General features: G+C 47.4%; 1 protein-coding gene across 2 annotated transcripts in view; it reads left to right on the forward strand.

Annotated features, from left to right (window-relative positions):
• Positions 1-15,880, forward strand: part of SMC1B (structural maintenance of chromosomes 1B) — a 619,466-nt gene that overhangs the window by 596,045 nt on the left and 7,541 nt on the right. For both annotated transcript variants that reach the window (XM_063928898.1, XM_063928897.1), the window contains 3 exons: positions 9,787-9,938; positions 11,151-11,220; positions 11,815-11,925. In XM_063928898.1, coding sequence (XP_063784968.1) covers positions 9,787-9,938; positions 11,151-11,220; positions 11,815-11,925 — 333 coding nt within the window. The remainder of the gene's footprint in view (positions 1-9,786; positions 9,939-11,150; positions 11,221-11,814; positions 11,926-15,880) is intronic.

Raw genomic sequence — 15,880 nt, forward strand, 5'->3', positions numbered from 1 at the left:
GAAACTACCTTAAAGTGTATTTATTCTCATACGGGGGCTGTGCTAAGACCGACAATTGCGTCGGCATGGGTGTGTAGCGCAATTGCAGCTTGGACAGATGAGCTGACAGATCAATTTGATAATATGGATAAGGATACTATATTCTTAACTCTAGCCCATATAAAAGACGCAGTCTTATTTATGAGGGATGCTCAAAGGGACATTGGATTGCTGGCTTCTAGGGCCAATGCCATGTCTATCTCAGCGAGAAGATCCTTATGGACTCGCCAATGGACGGGTGATGCGGATTCCAAAAAACATATGGAAGTACTACCCTATAAGGGTGATGTATTGTTTGGGGATGGGCTGACGGACCTGGTTTCCACAGCTACAGCAGGTAAATCAAATTTCTCTAACGTCCTAGTGGATGCTGGGGACTCCGTAAGGACCATGGGGAATAGACGGGCTCCGCAGGAGACAGGGCACTTTAAGAAAGAATTTGGATACTGGTGTGCTCTGGCTCCTCCCTCTATGTCCCTCCTCTAGACCTCAGTTTGAATCTGTGCTCGGACGAGCTGGGTGCTACTTAGTGAGCTCTCCTGAGCTTGCTATAAGAAAGTATTTTGTTAGGTTTTTTTTTTATTTTCAGAGAGATCTGCTGGCAACAGACTCTCTGCAGCGTGGGACTGAGGGGAGAGAAGCAGCCCTACTCACTGAAGATAGGTCCTGCTTCTTAGGCTACTGGACATCATTAGCTCCAGAGGGATCGTACACAGGATCTCACGCTTTGTCGTCCGATCTCGGAGCCGCGCCGCCGTCCCCCTCGCAGAGCCGGAAGACAGAAGCCGGTGACAGAAGCAAGAAGACTTCGAAATCGGCGGCAGAAGACTCCAGTCTTCACTGAGGTAGCGCACAGCACTGCAGCTGTGCGCCATTGCTCCCACATTAAACCCACATACTACGGTCACTGTAGGGGGGGGGGGGGGGGGCCTGGGCAGCAATTAGAGACCTCTTGGCAAAAGTTGGGCATATATACAGTTGGGCACTGTATATATGCATGAGCCCCCGCCATAATTTTACACAGAAACGCGGGACAGAGGCCCGCCGCTGAGGGGGCGGGGCTTCTTCCTCAGCACTCACCAGCGCCATTTTCTCTCCACAGCTCCGCTGAGAGGAAGCTCCCCAGGCTCTCCCCTGCAGAAACACGGTAGAAGAGGGTAAAAAGAGAGGGGGGGGCACATAAGTTAGGCGCAAAAACATTATATACCGCAGCTACTGGGTTAACACTAAGTTACTGTGTGATTCCTGGGACATATAGCGCTGGGGTGTGTGCTGGCATACTCTCTCTCTCCAAAAGGCCTTGTGGGGGAACTGTCTTCAAAAAGAGCATCCCCTGTGTGTGTGTGTGTGTGTGTGTGTGGTGTGTCGGTACGCTTGTGTCGACATGTTTGACGAGGAAGGCTATGTGGAAACAGAGCGGGAGCAAATTAATGTGGTGTCTCCGCCGACGGCGCCGACACCTGATTGGATGGATATGTGGAAGGTTTTAAATGATAATGTCAATTCCTTGCATAAAAGGTTGTATAAAGCTGAAGCCTTAGGACAGTCAGGGTCTCAGCCTGTGCCTGATCCTATGTCGCAGAGGCCGTCAGGGTCTCAGAAGCGCCCACTATCCCAAATTGTTGACACGGATACCGACATGGATTCTGACTCCAGTGTCGATTACGATGATGCAAAGTTACAGCCTAAATTGGCTAAAGCCATCCGTTATATGATTATAGCAATAAAGGATGTGTTGCACATCACAGAGGAAACCCCAGTCCCTGACAAGAGGGTTCATATGTATGGGGAAAAAAGGCAGGTGGTGACCTTTCCCCCTTCACATGAGCTAAATGAGTTATGTGAAAAGGATGGGGAATCTCCAGATAAAAAACTGCAGATTTCCAAATGGATGCTTATGGCGTATCCTTTCCCGCCAACGGACAGGTTACGCTGGGAATCCTCCCCTAGGGTGGACAAAGCTCTCACACGCTTATCCAAAAGGGTAGCCCTGCCGTCACAGGATACGGCCACCCTAAAAGATGCTGCGGATAGAAAGCAGGAGGGTACCCTGAAGTCCATTTATATACATTCGGGTACCTTACTGAGGCCGGCAATTGCGTCGGCCTGGGTGTGTAGTGCTGTAGCAGCATGGACGGATACCTTATCTGAGGAACTTGATACCTTGGACAAGGATACTATATTAATGACCCTGGGGCATATAAAAGACGCTGTCCTATATATGAGAGATGCTCAAAGAGACATTAGCCTTCTGGGCTCTAGAATAAATGCAATGTCGATTTCTGCCAGAAGGGTCCTGTGGACTCGGCAATGGACAGGCGATGCCGACTGAAAAAGGCACATGGAGGTTTTACCTTACAAGGGTGAGGAGTTGTTTGGGGAAGGTCTCTCGGACCTGGTCTCCACAGCTACTGCTGGAAAGTCAAATTTTTTGCAATATGTTTCCTCACAACCTAAGAAAGCACCGTATTACCAAATGCAGTCCTTTCGATCACAAAAAGGCAAGAAAGTCCGAGGTGCGTCCTTTCTTGCCAGAGGCAGGGGCAGAGGAAAGAAGATGCACAACACAGCTAGTTCCCAGGAACAGAAGTTCTCCCCAGCTTCCACTAAATCCACCGCATGACGCTGGGGCTCCACAGGCGGAGCTAGGCCCGGTGGGGGCGCGTCTCCGAAATTTCAGCCACAGGTGGGTTCACTCCCAGTTGGATCCCTGGGCAATAGATATTGTGTCTCAGGGATACAAGCTGGAATTCGAAGAGATGCCCCCTCACCGATACCTCAAATCGGCCCTGCCAGCTTCCCCCCTCGAGAGGGAAATAGTGTTAACTGCAATTCACAAATTGTATCTTCAACAGGTGGTGGTCAAGGTTCCCCTCCTTCAACAAGGAAGGGGTTATTATTCGACCATGTTTGTAGTACCGAAACCAGACGGTTCGGTCAGACCCATATTGAATTTAAAATCCCTGAAAATATATCTGAAACTGTTCAAGTTCAAGATGGAATCGCTCAGAGCGGTCATCGCAAGCCTGGAAGGGGGGGATTTTATGGTGTCTCTGGACATAAAGGATGCATACCTTCATGTCCCCATTTATCCACCTCATCAGGCGTACCTCAGATTTGTGGTACAGGATTGTTATTACCAATTTCAGACGTTGCCGTTTGGTCTCTCCACGGCACCGAGAATATTTATCAAGGTAATGGCGGAAATGATGGTTCTCCTGCGGAAGCAAGGGGTCACAATTATCCCATACTTGGACGATCTCCTCATAAAAGCGAGGTCAAGAGAGCAGTTGCTGATCAGCGTAGCACGCTCTCTGGAAGTGTTACGACAACACGGCTGGATTCTAAATATTCCAAAGTCGCAGTTGATTCCTACAACTCGTCTGCCTTTCCTGGGCATGATTCCAGCTGGGCCGTTTTCTTCACTTCCTACAGTCGGGAGTGACTTTGGGCCTAAAATTGGGTTCCATTAAGGTCCATATTTCGGCCCTATCCATTTTCTTTCAAAAAGAACTGGCTTCTCTACCTGAAGATCAGACGTTTGTAAAGGGAGTGCTGCATATTCAGCCCCCTTTTGTGCCTCCAGTGGCACCTTGGGATCTTAACGTGGTGTTGGGTTTCCTGAAATCACACTGGTTTGAACCACTCAAAACGGTGGAATTGAAATATCTCACGTGGAAGGTGGTCATGCTACTAGCCTTGGCTTCGGCTAGGCATGTGTCAGAATTGGCGGCTTTGTCACATAAAAGCCCCTATCTGGTTTTCCATGCGGATAGAGCAGAATTGCGGACCCGCCCACAATTTCTGCCGAAAGTGGTTTCATCCTTTCATATAAACCAACCTATTGTGGTGCCTGTGGCTACTAATGACTTGGAGGATTCCGAGTTACTTGATGTGGTCAGGGCTTTGAAGGTTTATGTAGCCAGAATGGCTAGGGTCAGGAAAACAGAATCTTTGTTTATCCTGTATGCTTCCAACAAGCTTGGGGCGCCTGCTTCAAAGCAGACTATTGCTCGCTGGATCTGTAACCTGATTCAGCAGGCTCATTCTGCAGCTGGATTGCCGCTGCCTAAATCGGTTAAGGCCCATTCCACAAGGAAGGTGGGCTCTTCTTGGGCGGCTGCCCGAGGGGTCTCGGCATTACAGCTTTGCCGAGCGGCTACTTGGTCAGGTTCAAACACTTTTGCAAAGTTCTACAAGTTTGATACCCTGGCTGAGGAGGACCTTGTGTTTGCTCAATCGGTGCTGCAGAGTCATCCGCACTCTCCCGCCCGTTTGGGAGCTTTGGTATAATCCCCATGGTCCTTACGGAGTCCCCAGCATCCACTAGGACGTTAGAGAAAATAAGATTTTACTTACCGGTAAATCTATTTCTCGTAGTCCGTAGTAGATGCTGGGCGCCCGTCCCAAGTGCGGACTTCTTCTGCAATGCTTGTATATAGTTATTGTTTAAATAAGGGTTATGTTATAGTTGCATCAGGGTTGAACTGATGCTCTGTTGTTGTTCATACTGTTAACTGGGTAAGGTTATCACAAGTTATACGGTGTGATTGGTGTGGCTGGTATGTATCTTGCCCTGGATAATCAAAATCCTTTCCTTGTACTGTCAGCTCTTCCGGGCACAGTTTCTCTAACTGAGGTCTGGAGGAGGGACATAGAGGGAGGAGCCAGAGCACACCAGAATATAAACTCTTTCTTAAAGTGCCCATGTCTCCTGCGGAGCCCGTCTATTCCCCATGGTCCTTACGGAGTCCCCAGCATCCACTACGGACTACGAGAAATAGATTTACCGGTAAGTAAAATCTTATTTTTTTTTTTATAGATAAAACATTTCCAGCTGTGTGAATCTCCGTTCTTTCATTGCTCCCCATTTCCCTATGGTCTTTCTCCATCTAAATTTGTTATGCGTGTTCAAAATGTGAGAAAAAGAGCACAAGTGTTGGCATCTATGGGGTGTGCGACACATGTTTGGGTATGGACGGTCAACCTGGGAGCAGTGGTCCATCCGGGACATGGGAAAATGACCTGGCAGATATTTCTAAGGAAATGGCTGAATCTCGCAAGCAACATTTAGAATGGGCTGCGGGTTTTTCAAAGACTATGGAGGAATTCCTAATTAGAATTACTCAACCTGCACAGGTAGAAAAGACTGCACAAATCTGTAAAGAGGCCTCTTCCTATCCTGCAGGAAGAGTCGGAGGAGGGTCTCTTGGCGGATGAGGATGAGAGGGAGTCAGTTGAGGAGATATTTGAAGTCAGTCCTCAGGAGGAGGACTCAGAGATTAAGGGGTTAGAATCTCTTATTGAGGCAGTAAAACAGGTCCTTAACTTCAAGGAAGAGGAGATAAAGGAACTTGAAGTTTTTGATCTGTTTGAGTCTCAGAAACCACAAAACGGCAGTATTTCTGATTCTTCAGAAACTCCAGGATCAGATGGGAAAAGCATGAAAACAGCTGGATAGGCGCTTCCAATTGCCTAAAAAGTTCAGTTATCCCCTGCCTAAGGGAGTCATGTCCAAATGGGAGGTACCACCTATTGTGGATGTGTCCCTGGATAGATTGTCAAAAAAAGACAATCTTACCAATGCCGAACGTGACTACACTTAAAGATGTGTCAGATCATATGATGGATATGGCCCTTAAATCCATCTTTGTGGCTGCAGGACCATCACAGAGACCTACAATTGTCAGTGCATGGGTTAATAAGGCTATCCTTGCTTGGGCTGGACAGATAGTTTGAGCAGTGGCAGAAGACAATCAGGAAGAGATATATCGACTAGCAGAACATATCCGTGAGTCGGCTACTTATATTTGCCAAGCTACAAAGGATGCTAGCAGGATAGCATCACGCATATCAGCTTCGGCTATATCTGCCAGAAGGATTCTGTGGCTCAGAGATTGGCAGGTGGATTCGGATTCAAAAAAGGCAGTGGAAGCGATTCCCTTTGTGGGGGAAACTTTATTTGGTCCAGAATTGGACAAGTAGATTACGCAGGCCACAGCGGGAAAATCTACGTTTCTACCTACTACGTATCCTAGAACCATGCCCACCGGTAAGAAGAAACGACTCTGGTCCGGCTTTCAATTAATTTAGGACACAGTCCTTTCGTGCCAGAGGTAGAGGTTTTGGTGGACAAGCTCGTGGAAACAGAGGCAGAGGCCGGTCCCAGTCTATAGTCCGAAAACAGGACTCTTAAGTCCACTGACAAGACCGTGGCATGACGGTTTCCCAGCTCATCTTGGGTCTCCCAAGGTGTGTGCATGGTTGATAAGGTTTCAGGAAGCCTGGGCCGAGACCTCCCCAGAAGTCTGGATCAACAATGTTATCTTCCAGGGATACAAAATAGATTTCTAACCCGACCTCACAGTCAGTTCTTTACTACAGGCCTACCTCAGTGCTCTCAAAAGGTAAGGGCATTAAACAGAGCTATTCAAAAATTACTTCTGATAGAAGTAATCATACCAGTTCCGGTTCCACAAAGAGGAACGGTCTTTTATTCAAATCTTTTTGTAGTACCGAAACCATATGGTTTAGTCAGACCCATCCTAAATTTAAAAGTGTTACATCAATTCCTCATGGTTTACAGATTCAAAATGGAATCGATACAGTTGGTCATTGCGGGCTTGAAGTAACAGGAAAACATGGTGTCCATGGACATAAAGGACGCGTACCTGCATGTCCCAATTTGGTCACCAAACCAAGCTTATTTAAGGTTTGCAGTGGACAAATACCACTACCAATTCAGAGCACTGCCGTTCGGCCTATCATAGGCCCCGAGGATCTTCACAAAGATCATGGCAGTATTTGGACGACCTTCTTATCAAGGCTCCGTCCCAGGAACTATTGATCTGGGATGCTCGGATCACTCACCAGTTACTAATTCAACACGGTTGGCTTGTGAACTTCAAAAAATACAATTTATAACCAACACAGATAATTCATTTCCTGGGTCTCATCTTAGATACAATACAATTGAGAGTGTTCCTGCCGAAAGACAAGATTCGAGACATTAGGGAAATGGTTCGATAGGTTTTACAAAACCAGATGGTGTCTCTACATCTTTGTATATACGGCTTCTGGGAAAAATTGTAGCATCGTTCTAAGCGATCCAATACGGCACGCTACATTCCAGACCTTTTCAGTTAAATCTGATTGCTCAAGGGGTATGCAAGCATCTACTCCTTCACAGAAGAATTCGCTTGTCACCTCAGGCCAGGACTTTGTTGATTTGGTGATCGGTTCACAAGAACCTATCAAAGCAGCTTACAAATAAATGTACTGGAACTACGAGCCATCTACAATCCACTTCTTCAAGCGGAGAGCCTGGTGTGAGCTTAGCACGTGAGAGTGCAATCAGTCAATGTGACAGCAGCGGCATACATAAACCGTCAGGGAGGAACAAAAATATGCATGGCCTTAAAGGAGGCTACAAGAATTCTGTCTTGGACAGAAAAACACGACATAGTCCTGTCGGCAGGTTTCATTCCAGGAGTGGACAATTGGGAGGCAGATTACGTCAGCCGTCAGGCTATGCACCCAGGAGAGTGGAGCCTACATCCCCAGGTCCTCGACGCAGAGGTAAGACGGTGGGGTTTACCGCAGGTAGATCTAGTGGCCTCTCGAAACAACCATCAGCTTCCGATATTTGTGGCCAGGATGCGGGATCCAGCAGCAGAGGCAGTGGACGCGCTGGCAATTCACTTGACATAAGAAATGGTATACATATTCCCACTGTGGGTGGTCTTCAGTATGCCGGCTGTCGGGATCCCGGCGCACCGCCACACTGTCGGTAAGCCGGCGGTCGGGCTCCCGGTATGCTGGTCGCCGGGAGCCAGACCGCCGGCATACCATTCCACCCCCCCCACTGTTTCCCTTATTGCCAAGAGTGTTAAAAAACATGAAACAGGAAAGAGCGTGGGTAATTTTGATATCGCCGGACTGGCCTCGCAGAAGTTGGTATTCGGATCTGAAGACACTTCTGGCGGACGTTCCTTGGAGACTGCCGCAGAGGGAGGATCTGCTGTCACAGGGTCCATTTCTACACCCAGATCTGAACCGCCTACGTTTGACGGCGTGGTTCTTGATTCCAGGATTCTAAGGGAAAAGGGTGTCCCGAAATCAGCTATTCCTACCATGTTAGCAGCAAGAAAGCCGGTTACTGCGGCACACTATTATAGGATCCGGAAGAAATACATGGACTGGTGCCAACCTAAGGGTTGGAACCCCAGAGAATTCCGCCTTACTAGATTGTTGAGGTTTCTCCAAACTGGTTTGGAAGGAGGATTACGGTTGGGGTCTTTGAAAATGCATGTCTCGGCCCTTTCAGTTTTTTTCCAGCAACGTCTGGCGTCCTTGCAGGAGGTTCAGACATTTTTACAGGGAGTGTTGAGAATGCAACCACCTTTTCGTCCCCCCCATGGCTCCCTGGGATCTAAATTTGGTGTTGTACTTTTTGAGATCTGACCTTTTTCGAGCCTTTGGAAGGGGCAGAACTTAAATATGTGTGCTGGAAAACAGTCTTGCTTCTTGCTTTAGCATCGGCAAGGAGGGTCTCTGAATTGGGAGCCCTGTCCTGTAATAGTTCCTTCCTAGTTTTTAACGAAGACAGGGTGGAGCTCCGTACGAAGGAGAAGTTTTTAACCTAAGGTGGTTTCTGGTTTTCACATAAACCAACCGATTGTGGTCCCATCTTTCCAGGAGTTGTCAGAGGGGGACCTTTCCCTGGATGTGGTCAGAGCTTTACGGGTATACGTACAGGCTACGAGTTCTCTTAGCAGGTCAGACACTTTGTTTGTACTGTATGATGGCCCCAAGAGGTGCTGGCCAGCTTCAAAACAAACATTGGCTAGGTGGATAAGGTTAACCATCAAGCAAACATATGTTTCAAATGGTAAAAGAGTCCCGTTCGAGTGGGTGCTCATACCACTAGATCAGTTGGAGCTTCTTGGGCGGCGGCTAGAGGAGCGTCCACTACCCAACTTTGTAGAGCTGCAATGTGGGATCAGCGCACACGTTCACTAGGTTCTACAAATTTGATACTTTTGCATCTAGAGATTCAAATTTTGGACAGGCTTCGAACAGCACTCCCGCCCATAGGAGTATCTTTGGGACGTCCCCAGCTGTCTAACTCCAGTGTCCCCTAGTGGATGAAAGAGAAAAGAGGATTTTGGTACTTACCGATAAATCCATTTCTCTGAATCCACTCAGGGACACTGAACGCCCACCTCGGTGCTGTCGGCCTGCGTGTTCTCGTTATATTGGCTCAAACATGTTGGTTAATGATTTGATAGTTCTTGGTTGCTGTTTGACGTTGTGGTATGGTTGGTTCCTTCCCAAATGGTTTTATTCTTTCATGTTCCCTCTCTCTCCGTCAATTTTTCAAACTGGAGGGATGGGGGGGGGGCGTGAAGGGGGAGGAGCCGGCTGTGCATAGTTGTTTTATTACATTGTGCTGCCTCCGGTCTGCATTCTTCACACCCAGCTGTCTAACTCCAGTGTCCCAGAGTGGATTTAGAGAAATGGATTTATCTGTAAGTACCAAAATCCTCCTTTCTCTTCTCTTCATTCACTTTGCATTTTGTTAATTGATTAAAATAAACTATTAAGACTTCTATCTTTGAAAGCATTCGTACTTTGCAGCATATTTTCCACACCTGCCTAAAACTTTTGCACAGTATTGTAGCTTACAGCATAAGGACTTCTGCAAGTCGGACATAGTCACTTATTGAAACTTGACCTTTTTTGTAGGCCTTTCTTAGTCCTGAGAATATAGAGGAGCCTTATCTCGATGGAATTGGATATAACTGTGTAGCTCCAGGAAAACGTTTTATGCCCATGGACAACTTGTCTGGTGGAGAGAAGTCTGTGGCTGCGCTGGCCCTGGTGTTTGCTATTCACAGGTGAGACTATAACTCTAGAAGTTCCTTAGCTGAACTAAAATACAGGTTGAGTATCCCTTATCCAAAATGCTTGGGACCAGAGGTATTTTGGATATGGTATTTTTCCGTATTTTGAAATAATTGCATACCATAATGAGATATCATGGCGATGGGACCTAAGTCTAAGCACAGAATGCATTTATGTTACATATACACCTTATACACACAGCCTGAAGGTCATTTTAGCCAATATTTTGTATAACTTTTTGCATTAAACAAAGTGTGTCTACATTCACACAATTCATTTATGTTTCATATACACCTTATATACACAGCCTGAAGGTCATTTAATACAGTATTATTAATAACTTTGTGTATTAAACAAAGTTTATGTACATTGAGCCATCAGAAAACAAAGGTTTCACTATCTCACTCTCACTCAAAAAAGTCCGTATTTCGGAATATTCCGTATTTCGGAATATTTGGATATGGGATACTCAACCTGTATATTTCATACCATCACGGTTGCTTGCAGCCATGCAGCACAGTATTTAGCCAAAATGTGCCTGTTCTGTCACTGTGTACAGGTGCACGTCCTCATTCTACTCTTTCATTGCTGGGATTGCCGTCCTGGGTAAAATGACTTCAGTTCTGTCTAATACCTGTTTTCTGGGCTATATTTGTTAAGTACAACTTTCCCATTTGTTTCCTGATGCTGACTGGAGTATCTTTATCTCTTATACTCCTTTACATCGCAAAAGCTGGGTCCCACCCGGGAATTGGAAACGGGTCCTTACCGGGTGGGACCCGGCATTGGACCCTATTAACTGGCTCAGGGTGCCATAGCGGCGTAGGGCGGAGCCGGCATCGGGGGTGGCGCTGGGAGATGAGGTCATCTCCGCGCCGCCTCTCCCTATGTAGTGAACGGGTCCCGGGTCGCATCGACCCGGCAACCCGTTCACACTACCCCTACCCGGTATTCAACACTGCTTTATTCCCGGGTTGAATTACCAGGTCAGGCGACCCGGGAATTCGACATGGGCCCTTTCACACCACACAGCGACCTGTGTTGACCCGGCAATATACCGGGTCGATACCGTGTTATTTGTGCGGTGTGAAGGCGGTATAAGATAGGTCATGACAGTAAGGTGATATAGCATAATAATGTATGGGTTATTTTTGTTGAAGGTGTGTAAACGTAATCATTGCCACATTTATTTCTTTCTGTTTCAGCTTTCGTCCTGCACCATTCTTTATTTTAGATGAAGTAGATGCGGCCCTGGATAACAGTAACATTGGCAAAGTAAGTCACCGCCTAGAGCAAACTAGATCCAATTTAGGGCAAGTACAGAACAGAAGCAGACCCACGCAGAAATGCATATACACCATGATTCAGAGTAGTACACAAATCCGATGACGTGACGCCACCCTGTTTTGTAGACGTGCCTTGTCCAGAGTCTGCGCCTTCCAATGCAGATGTCCTGGCCCAGACATAGTGAAAACAGTGGCCACGTAACCTGAGAGTACCTCCAGATGGCCAATGCTTTTGCCGGCAGGCCAATGCTGTATCCTCGGACACAGCAGCGTATCACAGAAGCTTGCGGGAGGGCGTCTATTAGCACAAGAGGTCTCCTGCGCCATTAACAAAAAATATACACTCAGCACCTGTGTCCAAATACGTGTGTGTACTGCGTCTATATCTGAATCAGGCCCCATATATATAGATTTGTTTCCCGCATTCTAGTGCATTGTCACATGCTTTTTCATCAATTTGCTATACGGGTGAAAACACCCAAATGGACCAAAAAATGTGCATCAAAAGACAACATTTGATTCTTTGGGTCGTATTAGTGTTGTGTCTGATTCTGTGGGTCAGTAACATTATGTTTGCATTTAGGTGACCAGTTATATCAGAGAGCACACAAGAGAGCAGTTCCAAATGGTGGTCATTTCTCTAAAGGAGGAGTTTTATTCCAAAGCAGACGCATTGTTTGGAGTATGCTCAGAGGTAAAATAGACCATAACTCGATATTAAAATGGAACAAAACCACAAAAAAAACCCATAAAATATATAATCTACATAGTATAAAATAAAATTCCCAGTAAGCGTCTGTCTGTTTGTTCGGGCTAACCTTGAGAACCACTGGATGGATTTTGATGCGGTTTTCACAAGTCTTTAGAGCATTTGTCAAGGAAGGTTTAGGTGTATGAAACATTAATCTATGACAAAAGAGCCGAGCGATGCAGATTTTAGTGAAGCAAGTCACTGGAAAAACGTCAGTCTGAGTGCTTTCTTGGCTTACACTGCCTAAACCGTTAAAGATATATCACAGTGATGGACTATATTTTATACTATGTAGAGATTGAAACATATTATCCGGTTTCTCCAGAAAAATATATGTAAGCCCTAACCTATCACCGTAAATTCAGAATTGTTCCTGTGCAAAGCCGGGGCGGGTCACTAATGTATATATATATAATTTGTTTGTGTGTGTGTGTGTGTGTGTGTGTGTGTGTGTATATATATATATATATATTATTTTCTCTTATGTCCTAGAGGATGCTGGGGACTCCAAAAGGACCATGGGGTATAGACGGGATCCGCAGGAGACATGGGCACACTATAAGACTTTGAATGGGTGTGAACTGGCTCCTCCCTCTATGCCCCTCCTCCAGACCTCAGTTAGATTCTGTGCCCAGAGAGACTGGACACACACTAGGGGAGCTCTCCTGAGTTTATCTGAAAAGACTTTCTGTTAGGTTTTTTATTTTCAGGGAGAACTGCTGGCTACAGGCTCCCTGCATCGTGGGACTGAGGGGAGAGAAGTCAGACCTACTTCTTCTGAGTTAAAGGCTCTGCTTCTTAGGCTACTGGACACCATTAGCTCCAGAGGGTTTGATCACTTGGTGCGCCTAGCTGCTTGTTCCCGGAGCCGCGCCGTCACCCCCTCACAGAAGCCGGAAGAAAGAAGCCGGGTGAGTATACAGAAGAAAGAAGACTTCAGTGACGGCAGAAGACTTCAGTAACGGAGGTACAGCGCAGCGGTCGCGCTGCGCCCCATGCTCCCACACATACATCAACGGCACTCGCAGGGCGCAGGTGGGGCGCCCTGGGCAGCAGGTTACTGAGGTTTTTTAAAACTGGCAAAAGTGCATATTTTCAGTGCCTAGGCACTAAATATAAGCCCACCGCCAGTATAAATATGTGAAATTGAGCGGGACTACAGCGCGCAGGGAGGGGGCGTGGCTTAGTAGCCCTCATAGTTTACCAGCACCATTTTCTCTCTTCACAGACACTGCAGAGACGCTGGCCCGGACCTCCACTCTCCTTATCAAGTACAGGGAGCAAAACGGTGGGGGGACACAGACATTTGGTGCTATTTAAACAGCGCAGTGATCATATATTATTTTTTCAGTAGTATATGGGCACTGGGGTGTGAGCTGGTATACTCCCTCTGTGTTCTCTCTAACAGGCTTCCCTGTGGGTCTGTCCCCTATTGCCAGTGTGTGTGTGTCGGTACGGTGTGTCGACATGTCTGAGGCTGAGTGCTCCTCCCCGGAGGAAGTTACTGGGGGCGCAGAGAAGGATTTGGGAGTGACTCTGTCAGCACTGCTGATTGGGTGAATATGTTGAGTACATTGAATGCAAATGTGGCGTTATTGTCTAAGAGGCTGGATAAATCTGATTCTCAGTCACAAACGTGGAGAAAATCCATGGAGGACGCCTTATCCCAGGTGCAGGCCCCCTCAGGGTCACAAAAGCGTTAATTTACCCAAATAGCTGAGACGGATACCGACATGGACTCTGACTCCAGTGTCGACTATAGTGAGGCCAGTTTACATCCAAAATTGGTTAAGAGTATTTAGTACATGATTGTGGCTATTAAAGATGTTTTACATATTTCTGAAGTACCTGCTGTTCCTGATACAAGGGTATGTTTGTATAAGGGAAAGAAACCTGAGGTGACGTTTCCCCCCTCTCATGAACTGAACGCTCTTTGTGAAAAGGCTTGGGAATCGCCTGATAAAAGGTGGCAGATTCCCAAGAGAATTCTTATGGCATATCCTTTCCCCTCTGACGACAGGGAAAAGTGGGAGTCATCTCCCAATGTGGACAAGGTTCTGTCCCGGCTGTCCAAGAAGGTGGCGCTTCCGTCTCCCGACACTGCTGCCCTCAAGGATCCTGCGGATCGTAAGCAGGAAACGACATTAAAGGCCATTTATGTCACTACAGGTGCACTTCTCAGAGCTGCCGTGGCCTCGGCTTGGGTGAGTAGTGCTATTGCTAAGTGGGCTGATAATTTGGCATCTGACATGGATACCCTGGATAGGGATAACATTCTTTTGACTCTCGGTTATATCAGGGACGCTGCAGCTTACCTAAAGGATGCGCGGAGGGATATTGGCCTCTTGGGATCAAGGGCCAATGCCATGGCAGTCTCGGCCAGGAGAGCGCTGTGGATTCATCAATGGAATGCTGATGCCGACTCCAAGAAAGCTATAAGCTCTCCCTTATAAAGGTAGTGTCTTGTTTGGTGACGGCCTCGCTGACCTGGTGTCTACCGCTAAGTCATCTTTTCTTTCTTATGTTCCAGCACAACAGAAAAAGGCACTTCATTATCAGATGCAGTCCTTTTGGCCTAATAAATACAAAAAAGGAAGAGGCTTGTCCTTCCTTGCTTCAAAAGGCAGAGGAAGGGGAAAAAGGTCGCCTGCTGTGTCAGGCTCCCAGGACCAAAAGTCCTCCCCAGCCTCTGCCAAGTCCACCGCATGACGCTGGGGCTCCCCTACGGGAGTCCGTGCCGGTGGGCGCGCGTCTCCGACTCTTCAGTCAGGTCTGGTTTCACTCGGTACTAGATCCTTGGGTGTTAGACATAGTGTCCCAAGGGTACAAACTGGAGTTTCAGGAGGTGCCCCCCCCCCCCCCCCCCCCCCCGTTTTTTCAAATCAGCCTTGCCAGTTTCTATCCCAGAAAGGGAAGTAGTGAGTGCTGCGATACAAAAGCCTATGTCTCCAGAGTGTCGTTGTCCCGGTACCCCCGTCCCAACGGGGAGAAGGGTTTTATTCGAGCCTCTTTGTCGTCCCAAAGCCGGACGGCTCGGTCAGACCGATCCTGAACTTAAAATCCCTCAATCTGTATTTAATAACTTTCAAGTTCAAGATAGAATCTCTACGGGCAGTGATCTCCAGTCTAGAAGGGGGGGATTTTATGGCGTCAGTCGACACAAAAGATACCTACTTACACGTCCCGATATATCCTCCACATCAGGCTTTCCAGAGATTTGCGGTGCAGGATTATCATTACCAACTTCAGACGTTGCCGTTTGGGCTTTCCACGGCCCCGAGGGTCTTCACCAAAGTGATGGCGGAAATGATGGTACTCCTACACAAGCAGGGTGTCACAATTATTCCGTACTTGGACGATCTCCTGATAAAGGCGAGATCGAAGGAGCAGTTACTAAGAAATGTGGAACTCTCCCTGACGTTTCTGCAACATCATGGTTGGATTCTAAATTTGCCAAAGTCTCAGTTGATTCCGACAACTCGGCTGCCCTTCTTGGGCATGATCCTGGACACGGAACTGTAGAGAGTGTTTCTTCCGGCGGAAAAAGCTCTGGAAATCCAATGCATGGTCAAGGAGATTCTGAAACCGGCAAGAGTGTCGATTCATCAATGCACTCGAGTGCTAGGGAAGATGGTAGCGGCTTACGAAGCCATTCCGTTTGACAGGTTTCATGCCCGGGTGTTTCAGTAGGACCTGCTGGACAAATGGTCCGGGTCTCACCTGCACATGCACCGGAAAATAAGTCTATCTTCCAGGACCAGAATTTCTCTCCTGTGGTGGCTGCAAAGTTCTCACCTTCTAGAGGGACGCAGGTTCGGGATCCAGGATTGGGTCCTGCTGACCACGGATGCAAGTCTCCGAGGCTGGGGAGCAGTCACTCAAGGAAGAAGTTTCCAGG

Source organism: Pseudophryne corroboree, chromosome 6 (assembly GCF_028390025.1).
Source record: "Pseudophryne corroboree isolate aPseCor3 chromosome 6, aPseCor3.hap2, whole genome shotgun sequence".
Taxonomy (NCBI): Eukaryota; Metazoa; Chordata; class Amphibia; order Anura; family Myobatrachidae; genus Pseudophryne; species Pseudophryne corroboree.